The following is a 22562-nucleotide window of genomic DNA, read 5'->3' as shown; positions in this document are numbered from 1 at the left end:
CTATTATGTGCAGTGGTGTCTAGAGGGGTGGGCAGAATATTTGGAGTTAGCTACCCTTTATATTATTTTGGTAAAAAAAGTGAATTTACCCTTTAAGGATTACCACTTATTAGTCAGCCATGGCGCTATGTTTTTAAAAACATTACATCTACATTCGCGCGTCTGCATTTTCCATATGGTTGTAGTGTACTGCATTGCAAACTAAAATGTCTTATGTTACATTTCATCCCTATAGAAGGAGAGTTTTTCTGGAATGTCCAACAAGCAGGGCATTTGTTGAAAGCCCAAAATGAAAAACACACGGGTGTGAACAAGCAAAATTGACCCTACACATTACGATTCTAACATTTTGTGATCTACCAACTACATGAAATGCAAGAAACTGCCTGTTTGGATATCAGTTGGAATAGCTTTAAAAGGTTGACATATTACATATGGTACATGTAAAGTGGGTCTATACAGAAAATGTACAACCTAAATATAACCAGTATGGCCATCTGTAATGTCGTTTTCATAAACATCTTTTTGCATGTGTTTCAATCTTCATATGTATAATATATACCCACAAATAACTGCAGTAGGTTTATCAGCAATCTGGGTATTGCTCTTAATGCAGTAACTTCCTTACATACTCAATCTTATTTTATGGAGATTAAAGTGCATCATTATTCCAAGGATATTCTAAATATTCTAAGCATTCATGTGATTTACATTCCATGAATTCCTGTTAACAAAATTCACATTTCCAGCACGGAGAAGCATCATGTGGCTTCTACAAACAGCAAGGGTCCTTGCAGGAAATCGTTATGATTTCAAGGTGTACTCAGAGATACTGGGCATAATATTCTTAATGGGAGCTTGTTTAATTTTTCACAGAGATGGTGCATATGCAACAGTCATAAAAAAGGACAGATTAGTGAATCAGGGCTCTATGGGATGTATATGTAACGCACATGGAGGCACTGAATATGTATGGGAATGATAAGGCTTTCGAAAATGTGCACAGCTTACATTTTCTGCTTAATGGGTCCATTATCACTACGAGAAAGTTATGCTCTTCAGTGAACGCAGCTTCTTTAATAGCAGGCCTTATGCTTGTGTATTTTTTTTTCTTTATTATTAAACTGAATGACTTCCTAGAACCCCTTCAGGTGGACGCCAAGACATGTCCTCGTCACAAAAAGTTAGGAATTGAAGGGATAGCCTTTATTGGGTCGACTACCTCTCCAGCATCACATTCCCATCATTATTTCTGATTTGGGGTCACCTTACATGTTATCAATCTAACCAACCATGCAATCTCAGTTTGATTAACCTCAAATCTACTAAAACGATGTAATATATATGAGGACCAACCCAAACTATGCAACCAATTTGAATCTAAAAAGGCATTTATTTTTAATTTTTTTTAGTACATAATTGTTGGTAGATCTAAAGGAGACCAGCTTGTCATGTGTTAGGTAAGCTTTAGAGCTTACACAGGGCTGATGACCCACATGTGATAGTGCTTGGTTCACGATCAGATAATCACAGCACTGCCATGTGAGAAGAGGGCAACACATGTACACTCAATTAGCCAATAAAGGTGCCATAAAAAGCCAACAATACTGTTGCCCCAAGTGTCACTAAAAGCAAAAGTACCCCAAGCACTAAGGGCATGTTCACAACATCACACTGCATCACACCAAATGTGGTACAATTTAAGATAAAAGGCAACACACCTTACCAACAAACATTTGCTGCATTGCAACTAATGTACGTTGTAGTGCATGTTACAAAAAAATAGTACATGCACCTGTAGCTGGGTACTACTGCAGCTGGAGGAGTGGGCTGTGCCTTTCTGTGTCTGCTCTCTTCCTTCAGTCGTCCAGTGCCAGGAGTTGTGTTGTGCAGTATGGTAGTAGGTAGTTTTCTCATCTCCGCTGCTGCTAATAATTGTCAGGAGCGGCTCTTTGTGAATCACCTGCTCCTGATTCTCCTCACCCCTCAATCTTGGCAGCAGCGGCTCTTAAGCAATTCGCGGCAGAGAAGACTTGGACTTACTTTTAAGGACACTGGGGAATGTTGCCTTTAAAGGAGCACAGTACAGTGCAAGTGAATGGAGACTAATGGGCTGTGGACTTTACTACCCAGAGATAAAGCACACAGAGGAGGAGGGGACAGGACCTTTCCCAGGCAATTCGCTGGTGGTCTGGCCAGTCTAGTGAAGGAAGCCAGAGAGTGCAGCCCTATTACTGGGGTTGGTACACTACACTAGAGAGACCAGAGCCTGTGTGAAATACAGGGTGCCTTTTTGTATTCTGTGTGACTAGAGAGCATGCAGATCCAAGTGAAGGCCTGAGCCATAGAGAGTCACACTGTGTCTTGGGACCAGGGTTGGGGGGACCCGTTGCCATGTATGCCTACATCAGAGAGGACAGAGCCTATGAAGACCAGAGCTAAGAGACTGAGCCTTGTAAAGTCCTGTTCACGAGGACCTGATTGTGAAGACTGTGCCTTCTGGGACAACTGACCACTAAGCACACTGAACTAAATCTGCTGCCTGCTAAGAGTGAACTCATTGCCCACACTATCAGTAGTGCATTTAGGTTTTGTGCTGACCTAGGCCTGACTAAACTCGTGATCCCCCTAATTTAAATATGACACACCCCTTCCTGTCAAGACCACTACCCTTTCTGTTTAACACTAGTTTTTAGGGCGGGGGGGGATTGGATTCCCTTAATTTGCATAGATTTTCGCTCACTTCCTATTTTGGCTATTGGGCAGGAAGCAAAGGGAAATCTCTGCAATGGGACAGGGATGATAAAAAAAACTGACAGGGGCTATAATCCTCCCTTACTCTATCCAAAAAAAAAAAAAAAAAGTGTTGCCTACAGTTCTACTTTAACTACTTGCCCACCTGCCGCCGTCATTTTACGGCGGCAGGTCGGCTCCCCTGCGCCAGAGCCCGTAGCTCTACGTCGGCTCTCTCGCAGGCCACTATGGGCGCGCACGCGCTCGCCCCCGACTCCCATGCCCAGCAGGCGGGATCGCCGCCGGGCACACGTGAACGCTCGTTACAGAGCGGCGACTGGGAGCCGTGTGTGTAAACACACAGCTCCAGGTCCTGTCAGGGGGGAAATGCTGATCCTCTGTTCATACAATGTATGAACAGAAGATCAGTGATTTCCCCTAGTGAGGCTACCACCCCTACAGTTAGAACACACCCAGGGAACATACTTAACCCCTTCCCCTCCCCCTAGTGTTAACCCCATCACTGCCAGTGGCATTTTTATAGTAATCCAATGCATTTTTATAGCACTGGTCGCTATAAAAATTCCAATGGTCCCAAAAATGTGTCAAAAGTATCCGCCATAATGTCGCAGTACCGAAAAAAAAAAAATCGCTGATCGCCACCATTACTAGTAAAAAAAACTATTTGTGGGGAAAAAAGGACGCCAATTTTGTTTGGGAGCCACGTCGCAATTGTCAGTTAAAGCGACGCAGTGCCGAATCGCAAAAAGTGCTCTGGTCTTTGGGCAGCAATATGGTCTGGGGGTTAAGTGGTTAAGCACAAATTTCTGAAAATTCTGACAGCGGGGAGACTCAACCACCTCCCCGTTGTCAGATTACACTGATCAGTGACACAGGCTATTTGCTGCAGGACTGTTCAAACCAAATTTGTTCCAGCAGTCTGGTTCGTGGGAAGTCGATCGATGGATTTAGTTCTCATGAACTGGAACAGCCATACATGGATTGAAATTTGTCCGGTTTCATTTATGTGAGTTACTATCATTACCTCCCTGCCTAACAGCTGCTGAGACAAGATCTCAGCCACACATGGAATAGATTTTTTTTTTTTAGGAGTACTCCGATCCACAAACTTGTATTGTGAGAAGTAAAAATTAAGTGCAGCACTACAAAAGGGAAAAGCAGACAATACCTATGCATGGAAAAATACAGCTGCCTGCATGTACATATACTGTATAATATAAAACTATATACAGAATATATATTTTTAATTATTATTACATGTTAGGATCTCTTGTACATTTAAAAACATTATAAATTCACTTTAGCAGGTTTGTTTTCTGAAGCAAACAATTGTATGGTTGTTCATTTTGGGCTAAAGGCAATGTCTATTGATATTTACTGCCAACATACAAATTAAATTTAACTGCACTAAGCAATTAGGTCAAGGGAAAGCACAGAGCAAGACATCTGCTTTGACAAGCATTGTAATAACCATGCTTCCATGGGAAGAACGACGACCGTATTTTCTAATGTCAAATATTCGTGTGGCTTTCAAAATATTATTTTAACATTACAACATGCAGTGTTGTTTTCTATCTAAGCAACTATAGTTATTAATGTTGCAAATACAATAAAACATGTTCAAGTTCTGTAATAGTTGAAGGTTAAACACTAATGAATAAAATGTTGCAATTTAACCTTGAACATACGATTTTAATCACTTAAAAAGAACCTATATTATGATCATAACAATGGTCAGAGCTCCCATAAGGCTTCTTTAACTCTAGCGGCATCTCCCGCCTCACTGAAAATGATTTAAAGCAAATTGCTTTTCAGGGGGCAATGAAAGGAAGTTAGCCGCCGCCACCTGCTAATGTCTATTTTTTTATTGGCAGATGACAGTTTTACATTACAGGGCAGTGCTGTAAATGCAGTAGGAGGCAGATTTGTATTGGGCAGAAGGGGAATTTATGCTTAGGGGGTAAGCATGCAGATTAGTGAATCAAAAAACTAAAAAGGGGAAACAGGGACAGGGGGAGCACTCACATTAGCCACATCCGTAGGTAAGGTAAACAAAAAAAGCAAACAGTTGCTCGAAAAAGCAATTGATGGTCGGACTTTCAAGGCAAGGCGGAAGTATATAAAAAAGTATACATTTATTACAAAAAATAGATTAAACAATAGAGATAATAAGAAACCATATAGATTGATAAATAAATATGGACAATATCCTCTGTACATCGTCTACGCGTTTCGCCATTGGACATCCTCAGGACGTGCAGAAGATGTAAAGATATATTTCATAGCCTGAAAAGATGCATATTACATTAGTATGATAGTACAACATTTTCAATGGTTTTCAAGATTTAATAATAAAATGCATGATTACGTCACCTATAGCACCATAGTGGATACAGCCATCCAGGGTATCTACAGAGCATTCCACAAGAGCATATAGAGGTATCAAAAAGAAGGTGTAGAAAATTTGAATGTATCAAAAAGTCTCCAGAACCCTTGTTGGTAGTAATTTTTACATCATTGCACTGTTATCCGTTTATCAGATTCTGGAGACTTTTTGATACATTAAAATTTTCTACACCTTTTTGATACCTCTATATGCTCTTGTGGAATGCTCTGCAGATACCCTGGATGGCTGTATCCACTATGGTGCTATAGGTGACGTAATCATGCATTTTATTATTAAATCTTGAAAACCATTGAAAATGTTGTACTACCATACTAATGCAATATGTATCTTTTCAGACTATGAAATATATCTTTACATTGTTAAATCTCTTCTGCTCGTCCTGAGGAAGCCCAATGGCGAAACGCGTAGACGATGTACAGAGGATATTGTCCATATTTATTTATCAATCTATATGGTTTCTTATCTCTATTGTTGTTTAATCTATTTTTTGTAATAAATTTATACTTTTTATATACTTCCGCCTTGGCTTGAAAGTCCGACCATCAATTGCTTTTTCGAGCAACGGTTTCCTTTTTTTGTTTACCATGCAGATTAGTGCTTGATTTTATTTTTTATTTTGGGGGGGGGATTTTGCGGACACAAATGCCCATACATCCTGGGGGGGGGGCGCAATTTGGTATTTTCGCACTGGGCTTTCGATGACCTTGTCCCGGCACTGCCCTGAGCACTTATGTGAAAGAAGCCTGATATTTTCTTTGCAGATAGAAACTAAAAAGTCAATCTTAAATTGATACGATTGTAAGTTATTGATCGCATCTCTGTTTACACCATGTAATTTCATAATTTGACTGATAAAAATACTCTCAAATTCATTAAAAAAGGGATCTCAGTGCTGCTGATCAATGCAACACAATCAATAATTTTGCGCTTTGACCAATAAACTCAGTTTTATCAAATCCGCTATAAATCTTGTCTGAATCCACACTTGGAGTGATCTGAGGCTTCTCTCCAACACCACAGGCAATAGAGGTGGAACTGGGCCCACCATGCTGGACTACTGGTATTGATGAAGACATGAGGCCCACTAATGACATGGCAGACCGGATTGTTACTTGAAGATTTTTTTTCTAAATGCTATTGATGTGAGCTTTAGAATCTTCTTTGAATCCACACTGTAACCCGGGAACATGATCACTTAGTAAGGACTAGGGTTTGACTGTTCCCAATTGATGATCCAGGCAAGATTCTGAAGAAAAGAAAGTTGCTCATCCGGGTAAGAATCACTGTAGTCTCTTGCAGAGAAATTGGTGCCAATGCATTGGCCATCACCTTGGAACAACATGTGGGACAATACGAGCCTGAAAAAGGAGAATCTTATTTCTTCCATATCACATTCTGGGTTGTTGGATGTGTGAGCCTAGGTAAGTATGAACCTTTTAAGTCAATCAATACCATCTATATAACAACCTGGAGACAGGGTATGTCTTTTAGAAAAGGTGAAGTTCATAGAGAACACTTTGTAAGCTATGGACTTGACACTTTAGAATGAGTAGAAATCATAATTTTTCCAGAAGGTTTCTCAACCATAAAGATGAGTGGATAGAACTCCTGCCACTTCTCAACTGGCATCAGTATGAGGACATTTTGATATACCAGTTCTTCTAAGGCCCCGTACACACGAGAGGATCTATCCGCTGGAATTCATCCGCGAATCCAGTCCAGCGGATTGATCCGGTGGTCTGTACAGACTCACCGGATCAATCCGTCCGATTCCCTCCCTCGCATGCGTCGTAATGATTCGACGCATGCGTGGAAGTCCTTATATTTCAGCGTCGCGCACGTCGCCACGTCATCGCGGAGGGAATTCCACGCGGATTTTGATCTGATGGTTAGTACAACCATCAGATCAAAATCCGCCAGAGGATTTATCCGCGGAAACAGTCCAGAGGACCGTTTCCGCGGATAAATCCTCTCGTGTGTACGGGGCCTAAGAGGAACATCAGGGCCTGAGCCCTAAACAGATTGAGGGGTACAGCAAAATGAGATATATATATATATATATATATATATATATATATATATATATATATATATATATATATATATATATATATATATATAATCTTCTGGGGGTGGGACTGTGGAAAATTCAAGTCTATACCTTTCTTCAATTAGCCACTGAATAAAAAAGCACCTCTCTTTTGAACATTTTATTCTGGACCAGGATTGCTTAGGACCCTACTCTCCCATACCTGTACAATGGTCGAAAATAAAGATTTCCTAATACTTTAAAAAACAAAAAAAAAATAAGTTTTTTTTCTGGTGTTTGCACACCTCTGTGCCAACTCCGAACAGGCCCATCAGAAGTGGAACCCAGTGCCATACCCCTGCCTCTACTGAAAATGATGGCTGGTACTGTATCTCCGGTCAAGGGGAAAAAATAAATAAAAAAATCAACTGGCCTTCTCTGTTACAAGTGGACAGGTAGGACCAGCACAGGGAGAGGACATCCCTAAAACAGCCTGTCTGCATCAAAATTTCCTGGAAGATGTTTCTGTCCAGAGGAGCAAATACAATAATTGTTGAGCGGCCTTCTTCGTGGCAGTGTATTTGAATAAGCATTTATATTTCAGCACCATGGACAGAGACACAGTAAAGCAATAGCCAGAGCCCTGAAGTTCTTGAATACAACATTTTGCGATTATTGCTCCAAAATCACAAACAAACTTCAAAATTTTCCCTTAAAGCATTTAATACATGAACCAGGTTTTGTGAACAAGTACTACCGAACATCAAATGAAGAGTCCCAATATAGACATGACGCAGGAATATCCAAACACCTTTATCAGTTGTGTGCCATTAATAAAATTTCAATCCAATAAAGGCAACAAAATAATATGAGAAGCGTGAAAAGTCTAAGCAACAGGTTTGACCTTTATTACTTTTTATTTGTTAGATCTCAAATATTACTGAGATTGATAATAGACAGGTCTGTTCTTTCTGGGATCAGTCTGTTTGTAATGCCAACCAGAAGCAACAGTCAATCCTAAAAAGTCAGTGGCATAAATGTCAGTATATATACACACACCAAAAGTAGATATGGGATTAAGAGACTATAATACTTGTGTCACGGTTTTATAAAGTGGTGGTATTTAGGATCTACGGGACAGCCTTAATACTGGCTAGTTGCCCTCAGTATGGCTATTCGGATGAGCAAAAGGAATTCTTGTACTCTGCTTGAGCTGTTGTAGATGTAATGGGTGGATTTGTGATTCGACACAGATTGTTTGAATTAGTATAAATACACTGAGAAATAACACCTCCAGCTCTAGGCCACATATATACAGTTTTTGAAAAAACATTTGCAAACTCTTAGCAGGATGAATTTGTAGATCTTGAGATCAACCTTATTAATGCCCTTGTTTTCCAACTGAATGCTAAGTGGGAGATTCTGCCTTTAAAGACCAATTGAAGTGTGGTAATTTATTACTATGATACAGTATTAATTTTGGCTTCTCTACTTTTAAACATTTTGCTGCAGCAAGGGTTAAAATACATTGTGCTAGCGGCATACTGTCAATCTGGACTCAACACAGAGCACAGTGGCCTCAGTTGCTCACCTTCCCTGCCCAGTGTTCTAATCAGCAGAATTAATGCTCCCCGACCAGCACCGGTGACTGGAGCACTGGGCAGGGGGTGTGTTGGAGCACTGGACACCAGGTCTGCTGCGCTATGTTGAGCAGTGGGCTGACTCTCTAAAATGCTGCTTTAACAAGGTATTACAGCAGCAAATATCGATCTAAAAAAAAAAAAGAAGAAGCCTCAATCATTGCTGTCTATAATTAATGAAGATTAAAGTAGGCTCACATGATCAGTTCTAGCGGTGTAATAAAGAAAAAACACTTATATAAAAATTATACTTGGACATACAAATCTGATTAGTCTATTAATAGGGAGTGACTGACAGATCACTTTCAGGCAGAAACAACCTCGCCCCCAAGACCTTTTGGCAGAGACCACATGATAATCATGTTCAAGTGACAGGGGATTGGGTAGGAACAGATCTTGTTTTTTTTACAAATAAAATAAAAAACTTTCTATTGTCATCATGATAGACACTATGGATGAGAAAGACATTTAATAAATGCAGGTTCTGAGTTGAAGTCAGCTTTTAAGTTTTTTTTTTTTTTAATCTTAAAAGTATATAGAAGGGAAGAGTGCTTTATTCTATTGCTTTGATGGCAATGCAAGCCTGGCTGCTTGTCAGGAATGTAGATAAAGTTTCCTAACACCGGCAGCACCCCCTAGTCAACCACTGAGATGCAAAAGATAATATACATTTATTTATATCCCCCCATTTCTATTTCCAGTGGTAGCCACGACACTCAAGTAAAGGCCCAGGCGCTCACCCACAAAGAAACCCATAGAAATCCAAAACTTTTTGGAGGCACTCACGGCTCTTGCAGAGGAGGAAGATCAGACACAGCCGTGTTTTTGTTGTCAACGCTTCAATGAAGCGCAGTCCATCTTTCTCAAGACTTGTAAAGGATGAACTGTGCTTCATCGAAAGGTTGCCAAAAAAAAAAAACATGGCTGCTTTTCATCTTTCTCCTCTGCAAGACCCATGCCTCTAAACCAGTTTTGGATTAATACATTACAGGCTCTCCTCGCTTAATGACCAGGTACCGTTCCAGCTACCAGATTGTTAAATTGGTTGTTAAATGAAGAGCCACAAGTTATCAATATTGTAAGCATTCTTAAGCACTGTATTCTGAAAAAAGTCTAAAGACCAAAAACTCCAGCTCAAAAATAATTTATGTACTGTACAATACAAAATACAAAATGTAAAGTGCATTGTTCGGGTCAGGAGAACGGGACATAAGTCCAAGTGGTTGTTAAAAAAAAAAAAATAATAGAAAAAAAAAAATGATATATATATATATATCTATTATATTGTAGGAGCCCTCTGTCCGGAGAGATATGAACCACATAAACACGTCACAAGACTAACAACATAAAGTAGACCTGAAGTGTGCCTGTCAGGGAAGGTTCCCCCCGCTGGTGTTACTGCCTGGTATTTGGCGTGCAGTACTGTGGCCCACCACCAGGTGTCTCCCGACAGTCTTGGACTGTCGGGGGAGTTCTTCCCTGGTGGTGTTATATTATCCTTGGGCTGCAGTACTGGCGTCCACCAGCGGGGGATTCTTGGCAGTGTGGAGCATACAGCCCTTCCTGCGTTCAGGTGTGACCTGAACGCAATTAGCAAGCATATATATACCCGGCGTGTGCAATCAGTCCTCGCCCTGGTATCGGTCTACTTACCTTAATCCTGAGCCTGTTACTTTGACCTGAGCCTGCTTTCTGGACCCGATCCCTATACGACCCGATCCTTGGCCATCCCTCCGCTCCCTGCTCCGTTGTGTCCCGTCCTTACCCATCTTCTGCGATCTCCCGGTATATGACCTTGGCTTGGCTTTTGTTTATGATTACGGCTTTCCCCTTTGGATTGTATATACATTTGTTGTTTATGTGTGCACTGGTTATCTTCACATGTTTTGTTCACTTATTTGTAAATAAACACCGTTATTTCACTGCATACAGTCTTGGTCTCCTCTGTGTAGGCACACAGTACTGGTCTACTAAACTCTCCTGACAGTGCCCTGGTCTGCTGGATGGTATGCCAAGAGAAGGGGGGCATACACTAAGATAAGTAAATAAATAGTTTTGTAGATAAATTGATTTTAAGAGAAGTACCCTGAGAAGGGGAGTGGGTGGGTGGGTACCGCACACTGGAACCGACACAGACCATCATGGATGGTCTGCTTAAATATCCCCCAGGCTCCTCCCATACATTTCAGGCCACCATACTGGCCTTCCTATTTATGTTTGGAGCCCTCTGTCCGGAGAGATATGAACCACATAAATACGTCACAATACTAACAACATAAGGCGATTAAGTTCGCATTTGTTTGCGCTATATAAGTTTCTCACTCACTCACTCATAAAAAAGTAGACCTGAAGTGTGCCCTGGTCTGCTGGATGGTATGCCAAGAGAAGGAGGCAAAACACTTGGTTAGGGAGGTAATTATTTATTTGAGTTTGAGAACATACTACAGGACAAGCTAGCTGAAGGCTCATGATATTTCTGCTTGCGAATTGGGGATGTATCGAGTGAAACAAGTGGATTTCTACCTGCCCATCTTCTCGATGGTCCGGGACCCCGTTTTGTGACGCTGCTGATGCTGCTCCAATGTGGAAAGAATGTCTAGAATATCGGCTGGGGTCAAGGCCTAAGATGCGCAAAAGAATCCTGACTCTAGTAAACTGGTTGCTACTTCGAGGGCTAGTAGGGAAAGGTAGTAATGGACTGGCATCTGAGAGGTCGGATAGAAGAGCTAATAACTAGAATGGCTGCGGGACACCAGGCATTGCGAGTCTGGAAAGTTTGATATCTACCTTGGGACCGGACTGTTGTGTTTTGGACACCACAAGGTGCAAAACACCTATATTACATAGACCTTGGCGTCTATGTAATATCTGGCAACTGGGGCCAGTGACAGTCAATTCGCTGCGGCGTTAGAAGCCATAGAAGGCCAGGTAGATGGTTGCTTGAATGACCAGGCTGGGCAATAACCCAAAGGGGAACGTGACAGTATGGTAGACTACAAATAGACTGCATTGACACCTGGGTGCCTGGTAGGACTGCCACTGGCGGTGGAAACAGCAGCCTAAAGAGCTTGGCTTTCCTAGCTGTGGCAGGGTAGGAAATACTCCTGTGCTGCAGTTGTCCTGTGAGTTTGGGAATGGTCCAAGCTCTGGGAGACTGCGTGCCGCTGCTTGCTGAGCCCGCAGAGGGTGACGGCAGGGCGGAGGCATCGCTGTCGGCCTGTGACATGGCATCAGCAGGCCGACTGACGGTGATGGTGGTTGAAGGGGCTTGTGTTTTGCAGAAAATCCGAATCCTAGGGCCGATGCTGCGACTAGATTCGGATTGGTTGTTGGCGAGTGCTTGGTATCTGGTAGGAGGTGTAGGGGGTCAGTTAGGTGAAGTGGGTTTTCCGTAAGAGGTGTAGGGGGTCAGTAGGTGGAGTGGGGGTTTTGTTTGCTGATGCGACTTGATTCGCAAGTGGCTTTATGTGCTATTCGTATTGTTCTTATCGCCTAGTCGGTTAGATACGAATGGTGCCGATCGGAGGGCTACCACGAGTCGTTACGTCGTGGACGCGACTGGGCTCGAATGAGGAACAGAGCTAGGCAGTGAGGACGAATACATGCGAATGACACCAAAAGACCTACGCAGCCATAAACTGAGGCAAGGGCCAACTTTAGGTAAGGGCGGTTTACCAAGGGGAACATGATAACCAACGATTCATTCTTAGGAACGATAACGAGTCCTACCTACGACAGCGAACATGGAACGATCGACAAAGACCTACGAACGGGGAACTGAAACACAGTGGATCTCGAAAGCACCAACTCACGGACATGCAGTGAGTTGGCACAGTCGGTCTGGTGACGCAATACCGCGCACTGGAACCGACACAGACCATCATGGGTGGGTCTGCTTAAATACTGCCCGGGCGCCTCCCATAATTTCAGCCCACCATACTGGCCTTCCTATATATTATATATATTATATACATACACACACACAATGCTAAATAATACACTGATAAAGTTTTCCATCTTTCTCAAACACATGTAGTGCTTGCACTTATTATAAGTTTCAAAAAGTTCTAAAAAATATTCTGTATGTGTGACTTTACAACTTTTGAAAACTACAAAAGTCTTTCAGTGCAGAGAAAGCGTCTTCCTTTACAGGTCATTGACATGATTCACATGCGGCATCATTCCCATTTCTCGTTATTTTTCACCAGACAATCCATGTATTTCTCATTGAGAACTGTAAAACGTAGACTCCAGCAGTGTATCTCCTGATCCTCTTTATCTGACAAGCAACAAAGATCAGACACCAGCAAGCGTGTCAATCATATGGAAGCAAGCGGCGAGGGCTGCCAAAAGATTCAACTTCTGCTCACAATGTACAAGTTTTTCAACACAGATCTGTTCTCTAAACCCTTCTAGGATTTATATATATATATCATTTTAACAATCTAGAGCACAGCAGCTGCACCTAGACGAAGAAAAATATCTTTGCAAGGAAAGGCAAAACATCCTTGCACAGGTGAAGCAGATAGAGTTCAAACAAACCTTTTCAGCACTAAACAGATAAACTGTAATCCTTCTGAAAATGCTAGTTGCCAGGGTATTATTCTGACCCAATGGTTTCGATACATCAGAATGACCCAAGTTGGAGAAAACTCAGAACTCTGGATCTGCATTCTTGATTGGACCAATGACACAAAGAAATTAAGGCATTGGAGAAGCACGAGTGTCCCTACAGTCCAACCTTTCTATTTTACTTCCTACGTGTGTCCTCTTTTATTTTGTCTTGTATGGGGGATTTCTCTTTACTTACAGTCCTCTAGATATAACCGAAAGCGAGAGGAATTTATATACCGCAAGAAAAAGCCTCTCACAGTTGTCACCAAAACTTCTCAACTTCTTGTCTTGGTAAAAACACAAAATCTGGATATTCTCGCACTTTCAGTGCTCATGACAATGGTCACCAAGTCAAACAGAAAAGTCAAGGGTAATTGCCCCAGCAGGGACACAGACAGCAGTGAAAACCCAACTATTCCACATGCCATCCAAAACAAAAAAAGGAAGACTTTGGCTTTAGATGCAGTTTAATCTTTTTTGCTGCAATTGCTGTAGCTACAGCAACCAGAAGATTTCATTAATGTTTAAACCCAGGTGCCAAGTAGAGGTGATTCTACCATGACTTGTGCTGCCCCCTCCTGGGTGCCTGAGACCAGTATGGCAGGAGTTAGGATATAGAGCAGTGGGAGATCAGCAAACATCCGTTTGATGAACTCCCCTGGATCATATAAACCCAAGAGCAGTCCGCTCGGAGCACTTCTAAGTTCAGAGCATTCAAACAACAGGAAAAAGCAGATTGAGCTCAATCTATGCCCGATCAGCTTCAACAGAGCGCAGGGGTTACGTAAGGGGGTCAGACACCTGATGTTACTTTGAAGGGCAAGTTCACCTTTGTAAAAAGAATGTGCATTTTTTTTTTTAAATTAGGAGCCTGTAAAGCATTGCACCCATATTCAGCAGATCTTGGGTGCAATCTCCTGCAGACTGTCAGTGTAGCTGTCTGACCATAATGCATATGAGAAGGCAGTTACTGAAAGACAGGAAGGATCAATGAACTACCTAAAGTGCCCATTAGCTTTTTGATAGTTCATTGAGAGCTACAAGTCATCTGTTGCAATGGTTGATGGCAGGGCTGGACTGGGACAAAAATTTGGCCCTGGACTTCATCCAGACTGGCCCACTTTGACAGGTCTCTCTCTCCCACAGCGGCCGGACATCTCTCGCACCACCCCGGACACCCAAGTCCCCTCTCCCCCTTCACTAGCCATTAGCCGTTTTACTTTATTGGAGTAGAACGGCTGGTACTGGTACTCTTATAGGCAGTACCAGTGGGGAAGCTAGACATTATTTCTCCCGGGGCAAAGAATCAGTTTGTTGCCCCCCCACCCTCATGGGACAAGATTAGGCAGAAGTGAGAAACTCCCAGGCCGCTGTCACTGAAGCCGGCCCACTGAGCCATCGGCCCACCGGGAAACTCCCTGTAGTCCCAATGGCCAGTCCATCCCTGGTTGATGGTAGTCGTAGTTCCCCCATTCAAAAAACACTGTGAATGAATGACTTTGCCCACCCAGCTGTGTGTTTGTTGATTGTGAAGGGGGGGGGGGTGAAGATCCCTGACCCGCTGGGTCACACGATACACCCGGAATAGCAGTGTAACATTTAGCAAAGTTAGAAAAGGTGAACATATCCTTTGAAGAGAAAATGTCACCTGTACTATATTATTACATGGGATAGCAAGGTTAAAAAAAAAAAAAAAAAAGAAAGAAAAAAAGGTTAATCTTAAAGTTTTAAAAAGTAAATAAAGAACACCACAAAAAACATTTGTAAAGCCCCCAGAACCCACGTTCAGGCGTATAGGATGCACATGCATGAAATGACAATTACATCACATATCCCTACGTGTTAACATGGCAGCAATAATTCTAGGGCCATAGTTTATGGTTAACTCTAAACTAATAAGCTATAATGGCTTTTAAAGCATCGCCTAGGGACACATTTTGGGTACTGCAGCTTTTCGTTGTTTGGCAGGGATTTTAAGGCTTGATATATTTGGTATCTCTTTGCTCAATACAATTTCATCTTTTATACTTTACAAAATGATTAGATTGTGTTTGTGAAAAAGAAATAATAAATATATGTATATATATTTATGAAAATATTGATAAATAGAACACATATCATGTGGCATACAAAACTTATTTTACAGGGTCTCCGCTTTCAGAAAATATATAATGTTTCAGGGTTTTCAAAGCGTTTTCATGTGCAAAATGTGTATTTTTGCATGGGTGCACAAAATATAAAATCTGCTTAAATGAATGTGAATAGTCCCTCTAGGTCTCTACTGCTGTTCAAAAACATGCCACATAGATTCCATTGAGCTTATAGCATTTTCCAGGGCGGGTTTTATGATGTGACAACTGTGCACCATGCTTGTGCAATTATGTGTGCTAAAATGGCCACTTGTAGTCTCCATCAAAAGTCCATATGATAGAGTGACAGCACAGAGGCACAACTGAGACACAGGGACAGTCAGTCAATGTACAACAGGAAATGCCAGAACACGGCTCCTCATGGGTGGATTCATTGTGTAATATTTTAATAAAAGATGCAGCGTTAAAAACATTATAAAAGAAGAAGTATGGCCAAAGCTTTTTTGGCTATACTTTTCCAATGCATCACAGGAGTCCAGTTCGTTCTGGACCCATTTTCAGCCAACAGTGGGTGAAAGCTGACGTCATTCAGCCGGTCCAGGCTGGGAAAAAATCCAGACTTTACATTTAGGATCCACCCAGATTCCTGGACTGGCAGATGGCTCACCCTCTCAGCTGCACCACTGGGAGAGTGAGACAGCCACTCCCTCCCCTCCCCAGCCTAACGCTCCAGTGAGCGCTAAAGGGGAACAGCCAAAAGCCAGTGACTGAAAGTCACCTCTCTCTGTTCAGAACAGGAGGATTGATCGCTTAGTTCTCAGTACAGAGGCAGCAGGGGACAGATGCAACATCATATTGTATCTACCTAAGTGAGTATAAGATTTTTTTCCCCCATTAACCCATACTTCTTTTTAAAAAATGTAATTACAATATTAAAGCTTACATAAGATTTTGGGTGTACAGTGACTACATTTATTTTGTATGTTCTTAAGCCAAGATATTTGTACACAGAATACAGAAATAGAAGTTCAAGACGCCATAACCCGCATTCTCTTACCTTGAACATTTGCTTCACTTTCTGTCGTGGAAGGTTCACATTCAGTTTGTGCATTAGTTGTAAGACCTCGTTTATACTCAGGCTCCCATCTCCATTTTTGTCTGCTTCATCAAAGGTTTGCTTCAACCATATTTAGCAGGAGTTAAGGAAGGAAACATGGATGGAAGTCTGCCATTTCAGTAAAAGCATTACAAATATTGAGCTGTACTTGCTACCATATCAGACAGGCCTTCTTAGGAACTGGCTAAGAGTGAAACATTTAAAAAAAAATACATTTATCTCTCATACAAATAAGGATATATTTTCAAAGCCACCATTCACAGAAAAGATAAATCAAAAGGGTTTTCCATTTTTTTTAAACAGAACATTTTAATAACTAGAAAATTAGAAAATGTTGTTCCCTTTTTCATTTTAGTTTAGTGATTTCTGTGTTGCATTGCTCTTTGTCTCTCCCAATGAACTTCAGCTGAATAAGTTAACACTACCTCGCTTCCATACACCAGTGGGTGCCGACAAGCAGAAGGAAGGAGCTTATGAGACTTGATGGTTGGCAGCATTGAATCATGGGAGATGAAGTTCACAAAAGAAATATTACTATTATAGAAGTTAATGAACTATTGTACTACAATTCCTAATGAGAGCCAAGGTAGAAAGAGAAATGTTTTTTCACAGGCTGAATATCAAGGGATGTCCTCTGTGCTGAGAGGAGAACGAGGTGTGCACATCGCTGCTCCTGTGTGAACAGCAAACTGCAATAAGGAATGAGGAACAGAGTTGCTCCAGGCAGACCTAGAGGTGAGCTGACATCTGAACAGACGGACCCCTATTGCTGTATCGCTAAGACTGGTGAGAGGACACTGCTGCCATTAACCTTTAACTGCTAGCAGAAATTGAGCCATTTAACTAGTAACATTAATTACTGCATGCAGACTTTACTGGGACTGTTCGCATGTGCACCACCGTAAAGACTGGGCCCCAATACTAACTGGCTAAAGAACAATTGCTAAAGCTTACTCACTCATTTGCTTCACACAAAATGTGCCCATTGTCCATAGTAACACATCCTTTTTTACAGAGTTTTAAATTTCATTTTGGCCATTCCTATAGAGTGGATTCTATAGTCTACTGTTTACAGAGGCGTTATCGCAGTATTGATTATCATTGCTGTTACCATTTTCTAATGCCATATGTATTGCTTATTTTGTGGTATACTAGGTTTATATATTGTATATTGAACTGTGATTGACCTAATCTTGACTAACCTATGTGCATCCTGGCATTTACTGCAATCCACAACAATTACGTTCATTTACCACTAACCAGTCTGAGGTTTGCTTTAGATATTGAACCTTAGTTGTGTGCAGGGCATCTATGTTTTTACTCCTAGTAGTAGTACAGTATCAATTTACTTAACCTAGCCTTTCAGGTATATAAGCAGTTGTGTGGATCATCTGGACATAGTTGTGGTGGTGGAAATATGCTGGAATTTGTGTTGCAAGGACTCGGAGTGCTCATGTGCAAGTGTCCATACTCTGAAAGATGATGCTGAAAGGTGCAACAGAGAGGTTGCTGGGGGAGGGGGGCATTGCATTTTTACTATGGGGCCCCATGATCTATTGTTATGACCCAGAGAGAAAACAGTTTCAGTAGATTTACCAGATGCGGCTCCAATCTAGAGTGTGTGTATTTTTATTGCTTAGTACAAGTACACAATTTTCCTGCTATTTTTCCTTTATTTCCTTCAGGCTTTGAATGAAACCCTAAATTGATGGCACTAAATGTTTTTTTTGGAAGAAAATATTATATCACAGCAAAAACACTCCCAGGCAAAGCTTTAAGAGGATATAAAATATTTTACTCTAGAAATCTTCTGGTAGCAGCCAGGTTGTTAAGGGACTGTGGTTCATCAATATGTTTTGCACAAGCACCAATAGACCACAGGAAATACATAAAAAAGAGGAAATCATGTATTAATGTAATAATTTATGAAGTAGGGATTATATTACACAAGACTCTTCACTTATTCAGATGAATGCTTCATACATTATGTACCATTTCTAAAAATGTCAAGCTTGTAGCCTTTTAAAAAATACAAAATGTAGAGGTTTTCATCGTTATAATTAAGTGTTACTAACAGCCGAGGAAACACCTGAAAATGTTAAACTTTTCATGGCTTGCAGTTTTATGCCCTTGTGACCCAATTAATTCCAGGGAGAATTCATCATTATTTTCTCATTGTAAAAAGTTCATATACAACATATCAGCCTATCTTTGTCTGTTAGATGGCAAAGGGCAGACAAAGACTGTGGTTGTGCTTTATAACAAAGCATTCTTATCACTTTGTATAGCGATCACCCGCCAGGGCAGCTTGATCATTAATAGAAAAGATGAATTCATATTAAAGCCTGAGACCTTTTGACTGCTCACAATTAATTCAATTATTACTAAATACAAACCCACATTTTTAGGAAGCATCGCAAATCGGTTTTGTTTTAGGTATTTTCCGGAGGGTTAAAACCACCTTACTGTCTCAAGGACTATTGGTGAGATCTCTGCACTTGATCTCCTGATTCTGTGCCTGTTGTGGCCATTATGAGCAGGTCCCATAGAAGAAGACAGAGAGGTGTCACGTTTCCTTATATTTATACTTTTTCCAGGTCAGTGACTGCATATGAGCATTCAACCCAAAGTATATTAATATTAGCATAGCAGTCCGACAAGCATTTTCAAAAGCAAGATCAATTTCCTTTAAAACAGTCCAATTGAAGCATACCCTGCACCACCAAGCAAAGTCTACTACTCTTATGGCAACCACCCTAGATAATACATTGTGAAAAAGGGTTCAAGCTTGTTAGGAAAAAATGTAATAATACTTCACTTTCTCCAAGTTTCCATACTGCAGGATGTGATGTCGCCACCCTTCTGGTGGGATCCTGGGCATTGGTCGACTACCTGAAACCTTGCAGAATGATCATCCAGCACAGTGCAAAAATGCCTTCTCATAAAATGTGGGGGTATTCAGTAATGCCCAGGATCTCTTCAGAAAAGTTGGTGTCCTTGTCTAGACACCACAGCCTTAAAGGGTCACTAAAGGAATTTTTTTTTTTAGCTAAATAGCTTCCTTTACCTTACTGCAGTCCTGGTTTCATGTCCTCATTGTTTGTTTTTGCTCTGATGTTGCTGTAATTCTTCTCTGTTCTGGACACTTCCTGGTTGTCTGTTTCCTGATGACCACAGTACTGGGAGAGTCTAGTTTCGTTTTCCAAACCAATACTGCTCTATGGGTCTGTCCAGCACAGAGGCATCAAATAACATGCAAAAACTAAGCTAGATGCAAAAATGAAACTGAAACTAGGACGTCTATTATATGATTGATTTTTATCTATTTTTAATCGTTTTTAAAAGGAATCAGTTAACTATTTTGTCTCTATACCCTGTAAACAGTCATTTCAGCAAAAAAAAAAATTTCCTTTACAACTCCTTTAACTTGGGTTAAGGCAAGTATAATAATTTTTCACCCACAGGCTTTTTTGCTTCAATCTTTGCAGCCCAACACCCACACTCTTGAAATGTGGATATGCATACATGTGAACACACACAGGATATTTAATATTCTCCATATGCTTTGAGGGAAGCATTGAGAAACGATAAAAGTTATCTACAGATGGTAGATAACAACTTGATGTAGTAACCTTGCTTGTGACTAGTGTTAGACACGATTTGTATTGAAGCAAGCACAGAGTTCCCTTACTGGAGCTTACTGATAAGCAGCAGATGGCACCTTAGGAAGGTGCTTGGGCTGCTCAACTTCTTGTTGCATTGGACCAAATTCTATGTGTGTGCAATTAGGTGTTCTCCAAGTGAACAGTCATAGATTTCATTTCAGAAATCATTGGTGCTTCATTATACGAGCACGGCCCACACATATCAGAAGATTTAGGCTCCCACATCTTCAGGTCCAGTGGTAACAGTTAAGGCGTATGTTCTTGAACTACCTGGGAGACCATACCTCAGTTTTTTGGAGGTAGTGAATGATGGATGTTACTCCAGTGCTGCAAAAACATTTTTGCGGCACTGGAATAGTACCAATCATTCATTACACTGGTATCAGTACTGCTGTCTGTATCATTGAGGACTGCCAGCCCAAAACAAAAAGGCTAAGAGGAAGAGGTCCCTGTAAAACAGTGTGACCAGCCTGAAGATTTCAAGAAAATGTGAATACAAAAACAAAAGTAGCATAACATGCTGCTTGGCATGCTATTGGGGATGGAGGGGGTCAGAGCCTGGAGTTATGCATTACCCTTTTCTGAAAAAAATATATAAAATTTGCCTTTTATGCTATGCAGATTAGCAACGTCAGAGGTCCCCATCTGTACAATTGTTGCTTTGTGTCGGCCACTCAAAGTATCAGAGCCAGAGTAGCAGCATGACAGCCAGGCAACTAGCATTGGGAGAATGTCAAGTTAGCAGAAGCCTCCAATACTTCCTCCAAAATTTTTGAATTAGACTGATACTAAACAGGCAGTTTTAATGTAATCTTACAGAGTCATCTTACCACTTACTGGCAATAACTTCATTTGCAACTCATTTAAAGTACCATGCTGTGACGTGATTATCACAAGTGGTTAAATTGCTCACTGGTAAGAGATTTAAATTGGTCATCTCGTTTAGCCATTACAGGTGATTCAATTTTGGGAATCTTTGATGATTCGCTTAAAAGGGAAAGCATAGTGTATTTTCAGTAAGAACATGTTAACTTTCCAGTGTTTAGCCTACATCTTTATGAACACATCGACAATTGGACCAAATTTAGCAGCAACAGTATGTGTCTGTTATTTAACAATAAATCTATCACCAGTTTGTCCTCTTAAGGCGTTGTTCACAATGCTGCTTGGAGGGTGGTTAAAACTCAAGGCTGAGCCGAGTCTCTTACACAGTTCCCCAAATCGCTACCCCTTTATGCTTCAAAAGGCAGTGGAGGGGGATTATATATGCCACAGACACTTTTCTTTTGCATTGTAACAAAGCAAAAATGTTCCCTGCTGTCATGTTCTGAGGGCAGTACCACCAGCTGAACACCAACCAATCAACTGAAGGGGGACGCCCAGAAAATGCCCTGCAGTCACATGCAATGGTTGCGGTTGTAGCATGCTAGTGTGGGGCTTAAGGGGTTCAAACAGGCTATGAATACAGATTACTCATCAGAGAGCAATTTTAGTGTAAAATAGGCCTAATACATTTTTATATGGTTTTAAACAATGTATACGTTTTATATTTGGAAAGAACAACCACTGTATTGCATAAAATATGCAGAGATTAGTGCATATTGATCTTTTTTTAATTCCTATCAAAAAGGCTATACAGTACTATTAACCCTTACCCAAAATGTATACTATAATGAGGCATTTAACAAAATGACCACACTTCCCAGTTCACTTCGTAAGCGGACAGACCTGGTCAAACATGGATCCCTTCTCTTCCTCAACAAGTCTGTATGGGAACATTGCGATGAGGTTTGTGGTCCATAACTCAATTATGCCAGAATTGCCCACTTATTTGGTAGGGCAAAAAGTGAATTTCTACTAAGAAAAAAAAAGTTATATGTAGGTATTTACTGGAAATGTTTTATTTAAAATCCATTTGGCTTTTAAAGTTGAACGCTAGGCACTTTTTTTTCCATTTTGAAAAAGAAGGGAAGGGTTATAACCCCTGTCAGTGGTGTTTTTTTGCCACTTGTGTCCCATTGGGGAGCTTTCCCTTCAATTCCTGTCCCATAGCCAAAACAGAAAGTCAGAGTAAATTCCTGCAAATAAATCCCTTGAGGTCACCAGACCTAGTGTCCCCATTGGAAGATTTACCCTATATTACTTTTCTGGGGAAAACCCAAAGTTTGGGATTTTCTTTCACTTTCAATGATAATGATAATGGTAAACTGGACAAATAAAAAGTGAATCCCTCTATCGGGGGGCAC

At 41.0% G+C, this 22562-nt stretch overlaps 1 protein-coding gene across 8 annotated transcripts in view; it reads right to left on the bottom strand.

Annotated features, from left to right (window-relative positions):
• The window catches only part of PLCH2 (phospholipase C eta 2), a 924207-nt gene that overhangs the window by 228405 nt on the left and 673240 nt on the right, over positions 1-22562 (bottom strand). For all 8 annotated transcript variants that reach the window (XM_040325910.1, XM_040325911.1, XM_040325912.1 and 5 more), the window contains one exon: positions 16592-16721. In XM_040325910.1, coding sequence (XP_040181844.1) covers positions 16592-16721 — 130 coding nt within the window. The remainder of the gene's footprint in view (positions 1-16591; positions 16722-22562) is intronic.

Source organism: Rana temporaria, chromosome 10 (genome assembly GCF_905171775.1).
Source record: "Rana temporaria chromosome 10, aRanTem1.1, whole genome shotgun sequence".
Taxonomy (NCBI): Eukaryota; Metazoa; Chordata; class Amphibia; order Anura; family Ranidae; genus Rana; species Rana temporaria.
The sequence above is the reverse complement of the archived record's forward strand: the minus strand, read 5'-3'. Positions and strand labels throughout refer to the sequence as shown.